The sequence below is a fragment of the Thamnophis sirtalis genome, unplaced genomic scaffold (assembly GCF_051295495.1).
Source record: "Thamnophis sirtalis isolate CommonGarterSnake01/CBP01778 unplaced genomic scaffold, rThaSir2_p1.2 scaffold_9, whole genome shotgun sequence".
NCBI lineage: Eukaryota > Metazoa > Chordata > Lepidosauria > Squamata > Natricidae > Thamnophis > Thamnophis sirtalis.
Window position 1 is genome coordinate 80,802,980 of NW_028261389.1, and position 16,979 is coordinate 80,819,958.

At 42.0% G+C, this 16,979-nt stretch overlaps 1 protein-coding gene across 3 annotated transcripts; it reads right to left on the reverse strand.

The window, feature by feature from the left end:
* Positions 1-1,130: 1,130 nt before the first annotated feature.
* On the reverse strand, positions 1,131-16,338 carry SEPHS1 (selenophosphate synthetase 1). Of its 3 annotated transcripts, none has more exons than XM_087722395.1 (9): positions 16,156-16,338; positions 11,765-12,021; positions 10,008-10,111; positions 8,424-8,531; positions 7,911-8,065; positions 6,046-6,136; positions 5,200-5,299; positions 3,391-3,603; positions 1,131-2,563 (listed from the first exon to the last, which is right to left on the reverse strand). In XM_087722395.1, exons 2-9 carry the CDS (start codon positions 11,955-11,957, stop codon positions 2,349-2,351), a joined length of 1,179 nt encoding a protein of 392 aa, XP_087578521.1. In that variant the 5' UTR covers positions 11,958-12,021; positions 16,156-16,338; the 3' UTR covers positions 1,131-2,348. The 3 variants fall into 3 exon arrangements, with proteins under 3 accessions (XP_087578521.1, XP_087578523.1, XP_087578522.1); XM_087722397.1 differs by lacking the exon at positions 16,156-16,338 and adding an exon at positions 14,893-15,424; XM_087722396.1 differs by lacking the exon at positions 16,156-16,338 and having other exon boundaries at positions 11,765-13,672.
* Positions 16,339-16,979: the final 641 nt, after the last annotated feature.

The following is a 16,979-nucleotide window of genomic DNA, read 5'->3' on the forward strand; positions in this document are numbered from 1 at the left end:
GACCGTCGTAAATGTGAGTCCAATTGCCAAGCGTCCGAATGTAAACCACACCACCACGGGAGGATGCTGCAATGGTCATAAGTGTGGGAAATGGTCATAAGTCCCTTTTTTCAGTCCTGTTGTAACTTCGAACAGTCACTAAAGGAACTGTTGTCAAGAACGTCCGATGGTTCGAGGGGTGAGGCACTCTTCGATAAAGTTGCATAGGTATCCACTTTGTGGGAGATGCTGATTAGATATATATATAAAGAGAGCAAACCCCACTCCCTTCTAGCTCTGATGATGTTACCTAGTTGGGTAATGAAACACCTGCAAGAAAACAGTTGAAGCTTAGAATGCACCAAGGTGCAGCCCCCACCTGCCAGCTCAAACATTGAGCTACAAACATCCACTTCTATTTGCATTGATTTCCTACCTCTAGTAGTAGTACAAGTTTCAATAATTTGTGTATTCTCAAGTGGAGAAATACGGAATAGGAACTGAAATACATAGGAACTTCCATATGTATTGCTGCTGTTTCTCTCAATATGGCACAGCCTCACGCGTGAAAACGTTTATGTTAAAATTATATAATGACAATTTAAGGACATGTTCACAATGTGGAAGAGTGTTAATACCAAATTATTGCATACAAAAATAAAAATAAAAAGGTTAAAAATCCAACCGCCCAAGAACACAAATAGCTACAGTATCTTCGTTCGAAAAAGCCTGTTGCATGTATGGGAATCTTCCAGAAAAACTCTTATTTCAGGTTCATTCATTCTTTCAAAACTATAAGCACAAGAAAAGGTTCTTATTGCAAAGATGCCTGTCACAATCTCTTTTGAAGGCATTTTTATACACAACCAGATTGGAAAACAGGTTTTCCAGTAAACGCTTCAGAATCGGAAACATTTTATTGCATTATGTGCAACTGTTAGCAGGAAGAGGTATTCAAATGACCTGTTTGAATAGTCACATTTTACATTACGATACTGGGAATTAAACACTATATTGCTTTAGATGAAAAACAAAACCTTTTTTTTAAAAAAACTGAATGGTAGCTAGTTTAAAGGTTTAAACGCTTTTGTCCTCACTTCCCAGCAGGGCTTAGGCATAAAAGTTAAAAAGTCACCCACTTTGCACAAGAGCAATAAAAAAATTAAATATTTATTCAAATAATAAGCTTAAAGTTCAGGCTGCAAGGTTGGCAACGTAGCTTTTAAACACATCACAAAAGCGTGCACAAGAATGTAGGCTGAACAAAAAAATACTAAGCATCATACTAGACAGCCGGTTTTTAAGAAAAGCAAAAAAATAATAATATATAATCACTATACAAAATATAAAATGTATTAAACACTACCATTCACAGAACAGGTTTTTTTGTAAAAAAAAATGGTTATATTTTTAAAAATTATTCGTGTAATTATATAGTGAATTGTAAATGATTATAGAATACCCTCCCCTTTCAGTTGGCGATATTCTGCTGCTCCTCAGCACACACACACACCCATCCCTCTGAAAACTGATTTATGCCGTTTATACCATCCATGAAAAGGAAGTGATTACTGGTAATCCAAAGTAAACATTGTCTGAGCTAACGAAAGGATCCTTTCCTTCACGCTCTAGGCGTGCCCTCCGTGGCGAAGGCTGCACTCGCGTGTTTCCGTGAACCGACCGTATACTACCACGCGAAGTCCGAGGCCGTAGATTTTTTTTTTCCGCGGAGAAGGCGACTTGACTCGTACGAATGAAAAGACGGAACATTGGTAGACACGCAACCCCCTTTTTTTTTTGCTTCCGGGTTCAGCTCCTTGTGCATCCAAATTTTATTGCCTTTTGGAATTCAAGGCATCCGGAAATTAGTGATAAATATACATATAGCCTCAAAAAAACAACAAAAAAAAAACGCAAAACTGCATTTGATAACCACGAAGGGATAATGCCTGACGCTTAGGTGAAAAGCACCTTTGAAGAGCCTGTGCGGCGAGAGATCAGTGTCTAAAGATTCAAAATGAATCAAAACAGTATTGGATAACAATATCATTCTCAACTCAGAAGCTGCCTCCAGATAGCAGCATCTTCAGTTCATGTAACAGGGGGGCTGGGGGCGGGGGGGAGGAAAGGAGGGAAAGAAAAAAAAAAGGCAAGAGGGTTAAATTCACTCGCTCCAACCGACCTAAGGCCACCAGATTTGCAGACACAATGTGTTTCTTCTTCTTTTTTTTCATACAGTTCTTTAGGCTGAAAGATGATAAAGGAAATAGATCTATTTTTTGTTTTTGTTTTTTTTTTTAAAAAAATGAAACAAACAAAACAAAACAAAAAAAAAATAAAAATAAAAGAGAGAACTATTTCGTCTAGGATTAAGAAGCTGCCCCGGGTGTGGGGTTTACGTTCTGAGTGGCTACTTGGGGAGCCACTTCGATGATTCGTGGCTTGTCTATAATCCTGGCCGTGCGGTTCCCCTTTTCTACAATCCCAATAATCCATGCCTGGTGACCTTCGCCGTATTTCGGAGACTTGATCTCAGCGCAGAAACGTGCTGCTTGTTCCCGGGGTAAGCAGATAAGGAGGCCTCCTGCAAAAGGAGAAGGAGAAGGGGCAGCGTTAGCTCCCGGTTCATGGGTCAAATCAAAGTGGTTGCCTGGCTTATTTGGATTTTTAACCGTTATCTACATTAAACGTGGCACCACACACTGCAGAACAAGAAATCGGCTTCACTATATACCGTATTTTTCTGACTATAAAATGCTTCGGACTTTAAGACGCACCTAGCTTTTGGGGAGGAAAACAAGAGGGGAAAAAAATCTGCCTCTGCTTCCCAGCATCCATCTGGTATTCTTTTGGCCTGTTTGCCATGGCCCCTTTCCAGCGGCTTCCCTGTCACTGCCGCCCATTCACCACCGCCTCTTCATCACGGGCCATTCGCCACCACCCGCTTCATGCCGCCCATTCGCCGCTGCCACTGGCCGTTCGCCACAGCCCATTCACCACCACTGCGGTCCAGCTGATTGGCGCCGCACCAACCCGCCTCCCCCAAACGCAATATTCAGAGTATAAGACGCACAGACATTTCTGCCCACTTTTTTTTGGGGGGGGGGGGAAATTGCGTCTTATATTCTGAAAAATACGGTAGATTAAATTTCCTATTGACTGCCGATTCATGTTCTTCTCTCATATTCCTATTGGGGAGAGATTAAGGGCCAGTGTTGCAGAAATTGTTATGACACCATGCTGAGGAATTCTTGGAGTTGAAGTCCACCCATATTAGTCCCCTTCGGGGAAAAGGGCGGCATAGAAATATAATAAATTCAAATTCAATTCAATTCAATTAAAGTTGCTAAGGTAGAGGAAAAGAGGGAAAGAAATAGACTGAAAAATTAAATACACACACAAACACATTACCTGATGTTTCTGGACAAGTCCCATGCATGAGACCAAACATATTCCCACAAGCTTTGCTAACTGCAGCCATTTTGGCAAGAACGGGGAGGTTGTGAATAACAAAGGACACTTCATTGCGTTGCTGCTTTGCTAGATTCTGTGCATGTCCCAGGATTCCGAAGCCCGTGATGTCCGTGGCTGCATGAGCATTGAACGTATGCATGAGCCCTGCAGCTTGAGAGGAGAGAAAGAGAGAAAAGGGTTATGCAACTTCAGAGTTCAGCCCATCTCTCGGTATTAAATCAGAGTTTACATTTCCAGCTCCTTTCAAATAAAACTGAAGAAATGGTGTAGGGTCTCCCGCTTTGGGGGGGGGGGGGGGCTTCCTGCATATGGACCATCCATTCCTGATCTCCTTTGGGCAAAATCATTTGGAAATACCAAACGGTTTATAACGATTCAGAAGATTTGTAGATTTAAAAATATATATGTTTCCAATTGCAGTTAAGAGTGGGATAGCCCTGAATTTTCTGAAAATGTATCATAGAAATGTTTTTTCCCTCCCCTTTCCAAATGTTTATTTCCAATTGCAACATGAATAGTTGCATTTTCTTCTTTGGGAAAAAATTACAACCATGTCTGATATATATCTGTAGTAACAGATAGTATGAGAAAAGTGTGTGTGTGTGTGTGTGTGTGAGAGAGAGAGAGAGAGAGAGAGAGGGAGGGAGGGATGGATGATTGAGGTTTATTCAATTTATATGCCGCCCTTCTCCCAAGGACTTAGGGCGGCGTACAACATTAAAAGAAACACATACCACAAAAGTTAAAAAGAAATTAAATGGGATATCCCCAAACTCAATTAAAATTAACGACATAATTTTTAAAAAAGAATTCAAATTAAAATTAACAATAATCAATACTTTGATTTGTTCTGTTCAGGCCAGGCTGGCTTGCTGGAAAAGCCAACTTTTTAGGGCGCGTCGGAAGGACTGGAGGTCGGGGATTATACGAAGCTCCGGGGGCAGCTCATTCCAGAGGGAAGGCGCTCCCAGAGAGAAGGTTGGGAGCGATAGAGAGACAAAGAGAGTGAACGATTGACCACCCGAACAAGCCCACACATTTTTCTTGGCAACCTTTTTAGAAGGGGCTGGCGCTGCTTCCGCCTACGTTGAAAGGAAGTGGCTGGCCCGAAGACATCCGAGAGCACGAAGGCAGGGCTAGAACTCATATCCTCCAGGGTCCTGATCCTGAGGCTTTCACCGCTGCATCCATGTGCCTTTCTTCTATAGCTAGAACAGTGTTTCTCAACCTTGGCAACTTGAAGATGTCTGGACTTCAAGTCCCAGAATTCCCCAGCCAGCGAATGCTGGCTGGGGAATTCTGGGACTTGAAGTCCAGACATCTTCAAGTTGCCAAGGTTGAGAAACAGTGAGCTAGAATCATACTACAGGTAGTTGGGAAGCGAATCACTGCATTTGTTAAGTGAATCTGGCTTCCCCATTGACTTTGCTTACCAGAGGGGATAACCTGACCCTAGGACTCCGCGACCGTCATAAATATGAGCCAGGTGCCAAGCATCTGAATTTTGATCACGTGACCACGGGGATGCTGCAAAGGTCGTAAGTCTGAAAAACGGCCCTTAGTCCCTTTTTTTCCGGTGCCGTTTTAACAGTCACTAAGTGAACTGTTGTAGGATTCTCTGTGCAACATTCCAGAGAGCCATTTTAACCATGTGACTTTCTAGCAACCTAAACAGATCTTCACCTTGCAGACCCTGGTTTTTTTCCTGGTCACTGACCGAAACAAGCTGGCCACCCGTTCCCTTACCTGTTCTGTTCAGTCTTGCCATGTTCATCATTGCTTCTTGATAGGCCAGTTCCACGTCTTCTTGTGTCACAACCAACTTGATTTTATTCCATTTTTCTGGCTAAGGCACAGAAGGAAAGAGAAAGGCTACATGCGGCTTATATTGTGGTATTTTATTTTGTTTTTATTCGGTTCCTTCTTAATCCTTTCCCGATGATCTTAGGGTGGGAATTGACACATATTAGCAGCATGCTGGCACGATCTTGTTACTGAATACTCAAGATTTATTTCTTGGTTGCACACCAATTCAAGCTCAGCAATCTACTTGTGCAGTTATTATCTGAACAGCATTAAGTGCCAATTCTCCCAACTTGAAGAAATCCTTTGAAGCCCTTCCTGTTGCATTTTGATTTTCACTATCTGAACATCTCTTTTGTTTATAAACCAACTGCTTTTTCTGTTTGATGGATGAGGACCAAGAAGAATTAATAGCACCTGAAACAGTTTCACAATGTATTTTATTTCCAGTTACAGAACGAATTTCTAAGGGCAAACTAAAAAAACAGGGTTATTTTACTGCTTTTCTAAACACACACAAAAAGTGGGGTTTTTTTGTGTGAAACCGATTTCTACATAGTCAATGTACATCCAGAATCTTTTTTTTTCAACAACTTTCCATACATATATAAAAACCACATTCCAAGGTTATCTCCACATATTTAATATATATGAAAAGAATATAAACCAACCGAATAGGTTGGTGTTAAATACATTACACCTAGCCGACTTTGTTCAAAGTTTGGCATAGCTCAGTCACAGGAAACGGCTGCCCCCTTGTTGGATTTATATTGAAAGGGATTTACTTACGATGTCTAACCACTGATGCACAGCTACGGCTACTTGTGTTCCCAATGGTTTGGTTAACACCAGAACATCTCCTGGGACGGCATTATCTGGCCTAGAAGTCATGAACAGGTATTATTAAAAAGCACATAGGCCATCATTATTTTTCAGTAATTATTCCACAGTTTATTTAATATTATCCAGATACCTTATTTAGAATGAATACAACCAAAAAAAGGTACTCATTTAGTTATCTTAAAATGAATACATTTTTTTTTCATGTATCCACAGATAATCATCAAGGCTTACAAATATATAATAAAGATAATTGGTAGTTTTATCTGAGGCACCTTTAATGCTAATATGACAATTTTGTCCTAAAAGGAAATTGTTACTAGTTTCAATGTCTGCTACATATATGCATGCATACATGCATACATACATAGTCTTCTGGATAAGATTTTGTTGCCTTTATTTTAGACACTGAAAATAAGACAGATTTTCAGAGCTCGGACTTTTAACAGCTGGAATCATGAAATGATTTATAGTCACACTGTTTTTCCAACTTGGATGAAATAGACGAGCTACCTACCTAGTTCTTATCAGTGAACACACAGAAACACAATATAACCAGTGTATTGTAGAACTGCTATCACAATCTACATGGGGCTGCCCCTGAAAAGTGTTCGGAGACTACAGCTAGTCCAGAATGCAGCCGCACGAGCGATACTGGGTGTACCAAGGTACACCCATGTTACACCTATTCTCCGCGAGCTGCACTGGCTTCCCATCGGTCTCCGAACGCGATTCGGAGCCAAGGTGGCTCAGTGGTTAGGGTGCAGAACTGCAGGCCACTTCAGCTGACTGTTATCTGCAGTTCAGCGGTTCTAATCTCACCGGCTCAAGGTTGACTCAGCCTTCCATCCTTCCGAGGTGGGTGAAATGAGGACCCAGACTGTGGGGGTGATATGCTGACTCTGTAAACCGCTTAGAGAGGGCTGAAAGCCCTATGAAGCGGTATATAAGTCTAACTGCTATTGCTATTCAAGGTGCTGGTTATCACCTTTAAAGCCCTACATGGCCTAGGACCCGGATATCTGCGAGATCGTCTTCTGCCGCATATCTTCCAACGGCCGATAAGATCGCACAGGGTGGGCCTTCTCCAGGTGCCGTCAGCCAGACAATGTCGGCTGGCGGCTCCCCAGGGGAGGGCCTTCTCTGTAGCCGCCCCGACCCTATGGAATGAACTACCCCCAGAGATCCGGACCCTTCCTACTCTCTCGGCCTTCCGAAAGGCTATTAAAACCTGGCTATTCTGGCAGGCCTGGGGTTGTTGACCTCATGACTGAGGTCCTGCCACGACAAGATTGGGTGTTTGATGTGGTTTTTAAATCTGTTTTTCCTTTGTTTTTTAATTCTTTATTTTTTAAAATTTATTGTCTGTAAGCCGCCCGGAGTCCTTCGGGATTGGGCGGCTTATAAATTTATTAAATACAAATACAAATACAACGAGTTCTAAAGTTATCACTGAAGCTGCAAGGTGATTTTTCGCTTTGTTTTGTTTACAGCATTATTTTAACCCAAACACTGAATACTGCAAAACATAGCTGACTATTTGGCATCCTGGAGGAGCCTGACCAAGTGTAACTTTTAAACAAGTCACAATTAAACCAACTGCGTCTTTGCAAGATGAACACCCTTAATAAATTTGCAAAGCTTCACCAGAAAAACATGCCTCACTATTAAAACCCCCAGTCCAGAGCCAAAGGCAAGCATTTAATTTCCTCACAGTTAACAACACATACGAGAAACAATTCAGAATTTTAGAAGTAGCTACCTCTTTTAATACTTTCAGCACCTTTTCCTTGGCATAAAATGCTCCAACTTACATTATAAACTCATTAGGCTGACAGACAGTTGTGGCCACTCCTCCTAAAACAATCCAAGGGTTTAATACTGTTTGACCACCAGTCACCGATGTTCCTGCCTCTTCTGCGGCATCTTTAAATCCTTGGATAATTAGAGGCATGATTTTATCCCTTTCCTTCAGAGAAAACAAAAACCCAAGTAGGAAAAATCAATGGCCCAGTCAAGCATCTACCAATACATTTAACAGCTTACAAGCCACCCCAAAGGAAGTCATAATTCAACAACTGCTAAAGTTGAACCATCCCCTCACACCTGCGTATATACATACAGAAATAGTCTGCTAACTGAAACTTACACTTCCCTGAACCCCTATGGAGTTAAAAAGAGCTGGATAGGTTCCGCTCAAAAGGCTGGACGAGGCCAGTTCTCGCAAATTAAATGAGAACAGTCAAGTTTGGCAAATTCTTCTTTACCGTAAAGCAGTGGCCCCCCCAACCCCAGAATTTCTTATCAACACAATTAAAGGAACTTACCCTGTCTGTCATTTTATTACTGATGCCAAGAAGCATCAACATATTGTCACATTCGGTGACTCCCATGGCATAAAGATCACTAAGGACATTGGCACATGCGATGCGTCCCTGGAAAAAAGCAACACAAACAATTCTCACTGAACTGCGGTTTTAATGCTTAACCTGCTTCCCAAGCTAACCTTAAAAAGAGGCTGGGCGAGATCAAGAAATCTACCGACTGAAATTTGAGGTGGCAGACGGAAGAAGCAAAAGTGAATGAATGAAACAAATTAACAGAATTGCTATTATTGTTGCATTTAGCTCTGTTGTATACTGAGCAGACTAAGCACGACCCCAATTTATTTACTTATTGGGATACAAAACAGTTTTGACCATTAAAGCAATTTTAAATAAAACCAACAAAACTAACAAGCCTTGAAAAATAACATATGTAAAAAATGATTTGTTTTAAACAAAAAACACATCACAGGAATGTGCAAAGCATTTAAGTGTAAGGGGATAAAAATGATCTAAATCGCTCTGGCGGCTCCGTCTTAAAGCTCACAACGGTTGCTCCAAACGCTTTCTCAGACAGTGTGTAAGTTCATCGCACATATGACATCTCTCCTGGCACAACAAAGCAGCTGTCCAGGGGACACCACCAGAAATGCAAGGGATTGACACTAATATCAACATTCTTTCAGTATTTTGCCCAGTTCTATGCTTCACGGGCCTCATCACAGACAAGATACCCCCCAAATTTTGGCATCAATAGAGTGGTTTGTATATTATCTTCCATTGGGTAAACTAATAAACTCTAATTTTTTAAAAAAAATTGTTAAAACCATCTGCTTTGACTGCTTAGATGAATGCTGTAGAATATTACTGAATTCCTATACAGCGGTACCTCAGTACTCATTGTTAACCTGGGAGGTGCGATGATGACTAGAGAGCCGAGGTGGCACAGTGGTTAGAGTGCTGTACTGCAGCCACTTCAGCTGACTGTTATCTGCAGTTCGGCTGTTCAAATCTCACCGGCTCAGGGTTGACTCAGCCTTCCATCCTTCCGAGGTGGGTAAAATGAGGACCCGGATTGTTGTTGGGGGCAATTATGCTGACTCTGTAAACCGCTTAGAGAGGGCTGAAAGCCCTATGAAGCAGTATATAAGTCTAACTGCTATTGCTATTGCTATGACTAAAACAGTGAGCACCAAACAATTTTCCCCCATAAGGAATAATATAATATGATTCACAAGGCAGCCAACAGCAACATGGGTTGAGTACCGAATAAACAATGAGCACAAGGACAAATTTTTAATGTCAAAACGTGTTGGGTACTTAACACAATGAATTTCAAGGGAGTTGAGTACCAAGGTACGACCGTCATTTAGTTAAGAATAGGAATAACTTAAGTGCTCAAACCAAGATCAGTCTCCAGCTGGGGGAGCGGGGAGGAATTTCTTCAAAGGCCTGGTAGTTCCAGACAAAACCCCGAGAAAGACTACCAGGCCAAAGCCAGGTGAAATCGATAGCCTGACATCCACCCCCATTCCTCCAGAGTTTTTATTTGACAAAAAGTGACCAACATTCTAACATTTTTCTTACCATCATATAAGGGTCGTCCACAATGGGATAAATGTAGTCTGTTGTCTGGACCAAGGACAGACCTCCGTGTCTCAAAGGAATAACGCAAGTATCCATGCCAATCCCTGTAATAAAAGTAACTCGCTTTATTTTTCAGAATATCTTTGTCCTTTCTACTTCTACATATTCCTGGCAGACAGGGCCAGCCGAGCCCCGCGTGTCCCAGGGTGGCTCTGAATGAGAGTTCAGTGTTTCTTTTCTCATCCATGCTGCAGCATTGTTCAGCGCTGTCTTCCCAAGGACTCTTCACAGAAAAAGTGCAACCTGCACCAGGCTACATAATGATTATACGGGAAGTCCTCGACTTACGATCGCAATTGAGCCCAACGTTTATGTTGCTAAGTGAGAAATTTGTTAAGTGAGTTTTGCTCTGTTTTATGACCTTTCTTGCCACATTTGTTCAGTGAATCCTTGCAGTTGTTAAATTAGTAACACGATTTGCTAAGTGAATCTGGCTTTCCTGTTGACAAAAGGGGATCATGTGACCCCGGGACATTGTAAGTGGCATAAATATGTGCCAGTTGGTAAGCATCTGAGTGTAAATCACGTGACCACGGGGAATGCTGCAACGGTTGTTAAGTGTGAAAAACGAGTCACTTTTTTCAAGGCCATTGTAACTTTTGAGTGGTCACTAAATGAACTGTGGTTAAGTCAGGGACCACCTGTAAATAGATCTACTAAGGCAAATTTTCTTTTAAGAAGTTTCGGTTTCTCCTCCTGTCGCAACAGCCGTACAAACACTTCTTAAACTGCCTGACAACTACATGACTAGGAATACAGTTCTTTCTCTATTATCATAGGCTCCACTTTCCTCTTTACCTGATGAACTTAACAGACACAGATTTTTCATGCAAACCTGTTCGATTTTCCGTACTCTAAAAAGCAATATAAAGCACGTTTTGAAATTAATCAAAAGGCCAGAACCTCCGTCAAAACTGCTCCCCAGAAGGAAAATTATATTTTTCGTAAAATGAAATAGATCGGTGCATGAGTTTTGCCTTAGCTTTCAGACGGAATTCATCTTCCAGTGCATGAATTTTGATCGTAGGACCACAGGGGTATTGCTAAAGACAGAATTTTGGGCACGGGTTGCCAGTCTATTTTTTCAGGATCGTCATAACCTTGAACAATTGCTGAATAAATGGTCATAAGTTGAGAACTACCTGTATCTGGATTATCAGAATAAAAGCCAACAGATGGTTTTGGTTTTTAATTTTGTTTGCTTTTTCACTGCTGTGTCTCTAAGCCAGATACACCAAAATCAGAAAAACACAAAAATAACTAACATGAATTAAATTCGCCATTAGCAGGAAACAATAAAAAAGACACCCATATTAAGATTTAATAATAAAAATACCCATTGAGTTTTTAAAAAATTACGCTAACAGCATTTTGATACATTAAGGCAATAATCTGCCATATAAAAGCTTGTGGTTATAAAATAGAAAGTCAAACGGTTTTTAAAATGTTGTAGAATCCAACAGTTTTCATCTCACTATTTGAGGCATAACTAAACGAAGCCTTTAGGACTGAGCCAGGCCACTAATCCTAGAGCAGTTTTACTGATACCGACTGCTAATGTTCCCTGTGATTGTAGGTAGGTAGGTTTTTTTTTAAAGAGAGGACCATAGAGTGTGAAATCTCTATGTTCCACTCTTCAATAACGTGCATCAGAGTCCCAAGAAATAATTATAACCAGCAATAAAAAGTATTCTTACCCAATCTTGGCATAACAGCCCCCAAAAACTGTTCATCTTCTTGGAAATGATTTTCTTGCAAAGATTCGAGCAATTTCTGCAAAATGTCCTGAGGCACTTTACAGCCGGTGCCTTTAAGTTCCGTGAATCGGGTTAACCGAAAACTTTTGTCAAGTTCATAACTTTCTGGATTAAAGGACTCTCGAACAGACATGATTCTCACACTGTTAGTAACGGCAGTTTTTCTTCTTCTTTATTAAATTGGTTGAGTTGTTATCCTATGTTTAAAAAAAAATACAAACATATAGCATAAAAATTATCTTTTATGGCAGTCGCATATTCTATATAAAAATGTGATCTCTCAACTGTTTTTGTATGGAAAATACATCAAAAGTCTTTGTGAAACAACCTATTCGATTTCATTTTGTCTGCTAAATTGTACAGTGACAATCTAGTGGCGTTAAATTCGCCAGTGAAACACTATGATCTTACAATATGTAACTACAAACTGATTTTTGTTCTTAATCCTTGCATTTGTAGTACACTATATATAATTTAGAAATAAAAGGCCCTATAAACACTTTGAAATTCCTTATGAACACCAAAATACAATGCCTGTTCAAACAGACAACCCTTTTCTTTTCAGTTAGCCTGTAAGTGTTTTGTAGATGTTAATCCAGGGGTCCTCAAACTTGGCAACTTTCAGACTTGTAGACTTCAACTACATAGCTGGCTGGAGAATTCTGGGAGTTGAAGTCCAGAAGTCTGAAAGTTGCCAAGTTTGAAGACCTCTGTGTTAATCCATGCCACACTGTGATGGTTGAGACCACTCCAAATATAGACCAAGAGACCAATTCAGTTTCACTTAGTGCATGGATGTGGAATTATCAGGGGTTAACAGGGAAAAGAGCAATGAAGTTAGAGACAAATGAATTACTGATGGTCATATCAGAATAATTCAGGAATCTTATGCAATTGTCTGTTAAAACATAAAAATAGCTTTAAAGCTAAACAGTCAAAGGTTCAAAACTTGGTAAATCTTGTATTTAATTCAGACCTGCAGTTGAGCAACCACTCACAGGTTTTTTTGTTTGCTGAAAATATTCCTGGTAACATTTTGTCTCCATGATAATGACCACATCTATCAGATCATCTTCTCCATTCACACTGAGAATGGCCCATCCATAACATTTGGGTCTTGCCCAAAGTAAGTTTCAATTTGTTTTACCTTACACATATCCCAGAATTTCAGTCATCTTTTCACCATCTTGTTTCGGTTTTTCACCACATACTTGGAATTACAAATAATTTGTACAATGATGGCATTTTAGTCCAAGCTTCTGGATTATTTCTTCCAGCAGTTTAAGTGAAATAAAGAAGGCCCTGAATGATGCCAATCATATCAATTTTGGATCTATATCATCTATCAATAAGAGCTCAATTAATTTGCTACCCTAAATTCAGACAAGACAACAAGCTGGAATGGATCCAATTTGGAATGAATCCTGGAGAATCAATATTCTTCAAGACTATCTGAAAAATGACAGCTACCAGATGATTCTAGACCTTGATATCAAACAATATAGTGGCTACACTCATCTCTTATTACTTGAAACTAGGGCACTGGATATGAACAATTTTGTAAAATATTCTGTAATGGTAAGCGGCCAAAGAGGTTTTCAAAACTGGAATGTTGATCCAATGGGCCAGCAATAAACAATTTGGAAAACTTCAACTAACTGTACATTAAATGGGGGCAGCAAATAAACTTTATTTGCCACATTCTTAGTGACAGTGTATGTGCTAACTGCCTCTTTAGTTTTATTATATTTATTAGACCATCATTTTATCTGCCTTTCTGGCTCGCCAACTGTCATTCTGTTATTCAGAAGGGAAATGGGGAGGCAAATGTTGGTTTCCCCTTCTTTGCCTAAATTGTTAAAACAGAGTGGGGGGGACATGATCTAATCAGCTACAAACATAGTTGACAGATCATTCATCAAACACCAAAAGATGCAAATACTTTGATCCCACATATTCTAGAGGTAGATTGGAGACCACACAATGCTGTAGATTCCCCCCCCCCATCCTAATTTTGATGTTCTATGTTGTGAACTCTGCCAGTGTGTGAATAAAATAAATGTGTACTGCTTTTGGATACTGTTTATTCAATCACTGTTAAGTCTGAATGTTTAAGTTAACAATTCTCTTTACTGTAGTGAGTTGTAGTAAAATATTTGAAATAATCAATCCCTATTCACCAATTAGAAACCACTATGGCCCAAACATTGAGTCCCCAATGCATATGTATTTTGCTATTAGGGTTATGATTGTGAAAAGATCCTTTGCATGTGAATTTGGAGAACCAGAGGAACAGAGAATACCAGGGAAAACAATGAACGTTATTGGCCAGGTCTGACTGCTTCAGACAGGGCCACAAGTAACATCTAACTGGAGCCTGTATCAAGATTGCTACTGATGTCTCCCCTAAATAAAACTGTTCTACAGCACCACAAACTCTGGTTTGGCAGAAACACTTCTCAGCTATGGGTACCTGATCAAATATATAAATAGATGTAACTCTATTATTGCAAATTAAAAGTCTGAGTGAACATTACACTGCAGATTAGTTCTGCAGTTCAATCAATGAGTTACTATTTTGTGTCAATAACTACTTACATGAACAATTTCATTTGTTTCATTCCACAATCAGAGGGGGGAAACATTTTTTAGTTTACAGAAAACACAAGATCGTTACTTTCTGGTTTGCTAAAGTAGCTCACATAAATAGGTATATGCATAAATAAGTGATTAGTTGAACATCAAAATAATCTCCCAATACTTGTGAATTTAGTAATCACATACTTTAATTAAATTCAATTAAAACCCCTTCCAATAAATGTCAGAGTTGTAAAATATTTGAAATCACAATCACATAAATATTTAGGAGAAAATATTATTGAGTTGCACCAGGTAAATTGGTAAGGGAACACAAGTGAAATACTTCAAATGAAGAAAGTGATACTTGTAATCGAACTATATTTGGAACTGCTGTATTATTTAAGCTTATATCCAATCTCCATTACTACCTAAAATATTACCGTTCTATTATTATGTTATTAAATAACTAAATAGTTATGCATTATTACCGAAGTATATGTTTGATATATTCTGCAACAAGGGATGGATGCAAGGGCTGGATTCCCTACCCGAACACATGCTGCAATTTTAATAGATTTCTGAACAGATACATTACATTCAATATGAATTTAAAACAAAGTGAATATATTTTAAGAGGCCAGTTAAATCCAAGAGAAAATTACACACAGGTTTACGTTCAACTGGATCATGCCACGGCACAGCTGAAGTTTTAACCATCTTAAGACTAATAAACAGAAGCGATATTTTAACCATTTTCTTCTCTTTCCCAAATGAGGCAGGTCTTTGGGTTTTGGGCATGTACACGTTCAGCTTTGGACACTCTGTGCAAAAAAGTTTCACCACCACTGCTCTACAGGCATCCCAATTGACTGAATTGAACTGAATTGAAGAAGCTTCTTGGCTGAGAACATTTTCAAGGGGGGAAACCCCCCCCCTAAGAAAGACAATTTGCCTTTTGGAAGAAAAGCAGGATAGAATAGAAATAGAACAATAGAAAAGGTCAGAAAATAGAATAGGACAGAGGAAAGATTAGTTGGAAGGGACCTTGTAGGTCATCTAGTCCAACGCCCTGCTCCAGCAGGGAGACCTTTGAGACCGAGATTCTCTGTAGACCAGGCAACGGTGGCTTCTTCTGGCCAGTCCCAATTGTTCCCGCCACCCGCTTCATCCGGAGTCGCTCCGAAGCAAGAGCCAGGCTGGAAGTCCTTGCCTGCCTTTTCGGGGCAAGCGGGGAAGCCCGGCCGCCTGGAGCCCAAGCGAGGGGCGGCAGGAGCTCCTTCCTTCCCATCCCAGCCGCCGCCTCCCTCCCGCCGCATCGCCTCCCCTTCTTCCTGGCCCGGCTGGGGAAAGGGGCGGAGCTTCGACCATCGCTCCTCCCCCGAGGGGCGTGGCCGCGGCGGAGAAAGCGAGCCAGACCGGCGTTCCAGGCCCAGTGCGCATGCGCGGGGGCCTCCCGCTTCCCCTCCGCCCGCCGGAGTGAGGGGAGGGAAAGAAAGATGTCGGCGGGCGGAAAAATTAACCCCTTCCCCTCCGGAGGCGAGCAAGAATTTTTTTTTTTTAAAAAAGAGCGCCTTATTTAAGGGGGCCCCGCCGGGTTTTCCTCACACATGACCCCCCCCCCGCCGCCTCTTCCCGTGGGCTCCCCCCAACCTCTCCCTGGGGGGCGCATTCCCCTTTAAGCGCTCCTCACCCGCCTCCCTCTCTCTCTCTCCACTCTCCTCCTCCTCCTCCCCTCGCGGCCTTCTCCTTACCGCGTCTCGGCTGCTCTCCCGCCCGCCGACGGGACTCCCCGCGCCGCTCCGGCTTGCCCCCCTAACTCCGTCCCACAATGCACCGGGGCGCCTGGCCGGCCCCCGGCTCGCGCTCGCCCTCTCCCCTCAGCGCCGCCTCAGTCGCAGGAGGGGGAGGGGGGAGAGAGAGAGAGAGACGAGAAAGGAGCGTCGGGGCGGGGCACGAAGGGGTTAATCTTCCCCGCCTCCTTCCCCTCCCTCAAACGGCCGAGCGGGGAGGGGGAAGAGAGTGAGTAACGGTTGCACCCGAGTGCTGCCTCGGAGGGAGGGAGGGCGCCGCCCCCTCCCTGCGCACGCGCGCACGACGCGCGCGCGCACCCCCCCCGCCCCCGAGGGCGCCTGCGCAGAAAAAAGGGCGGGAAACGCTGAGGCGTTTCGAGCTTGGGAAGGGCGGGGCGAAGGCGGGCGCCTCAGGGGAGACTCTCTCCCTCACACACACACACACGCCCGCTTTCGGGGCGGATGGGAGGCCACCGGGTGATCCCGGGGTTCTAATTGCGACTAAGGGGAGGGGGGAATAATAATAATAATATTTGCAAGCCCTCAGCTTTCCACCGCAATTTTCTTTTTGCACCATTTTGCCCCTTTTCCTTGCCCCAGCAGTTAAGTGAATTGTTGCTGGGGGCGATTGTGAAGTGAAGTGAATCTGGCTTCCCCGTTGGCTTTGCTTGTTACAAAAGGGGGGAATCGTGTCACACACGCGCACCTATGACGGCTATAGCGGTCATAAATAGGAATTGGCTGCCAGGCATCTGAATTTTGATCACGGGGCCATGGGGGGGGGG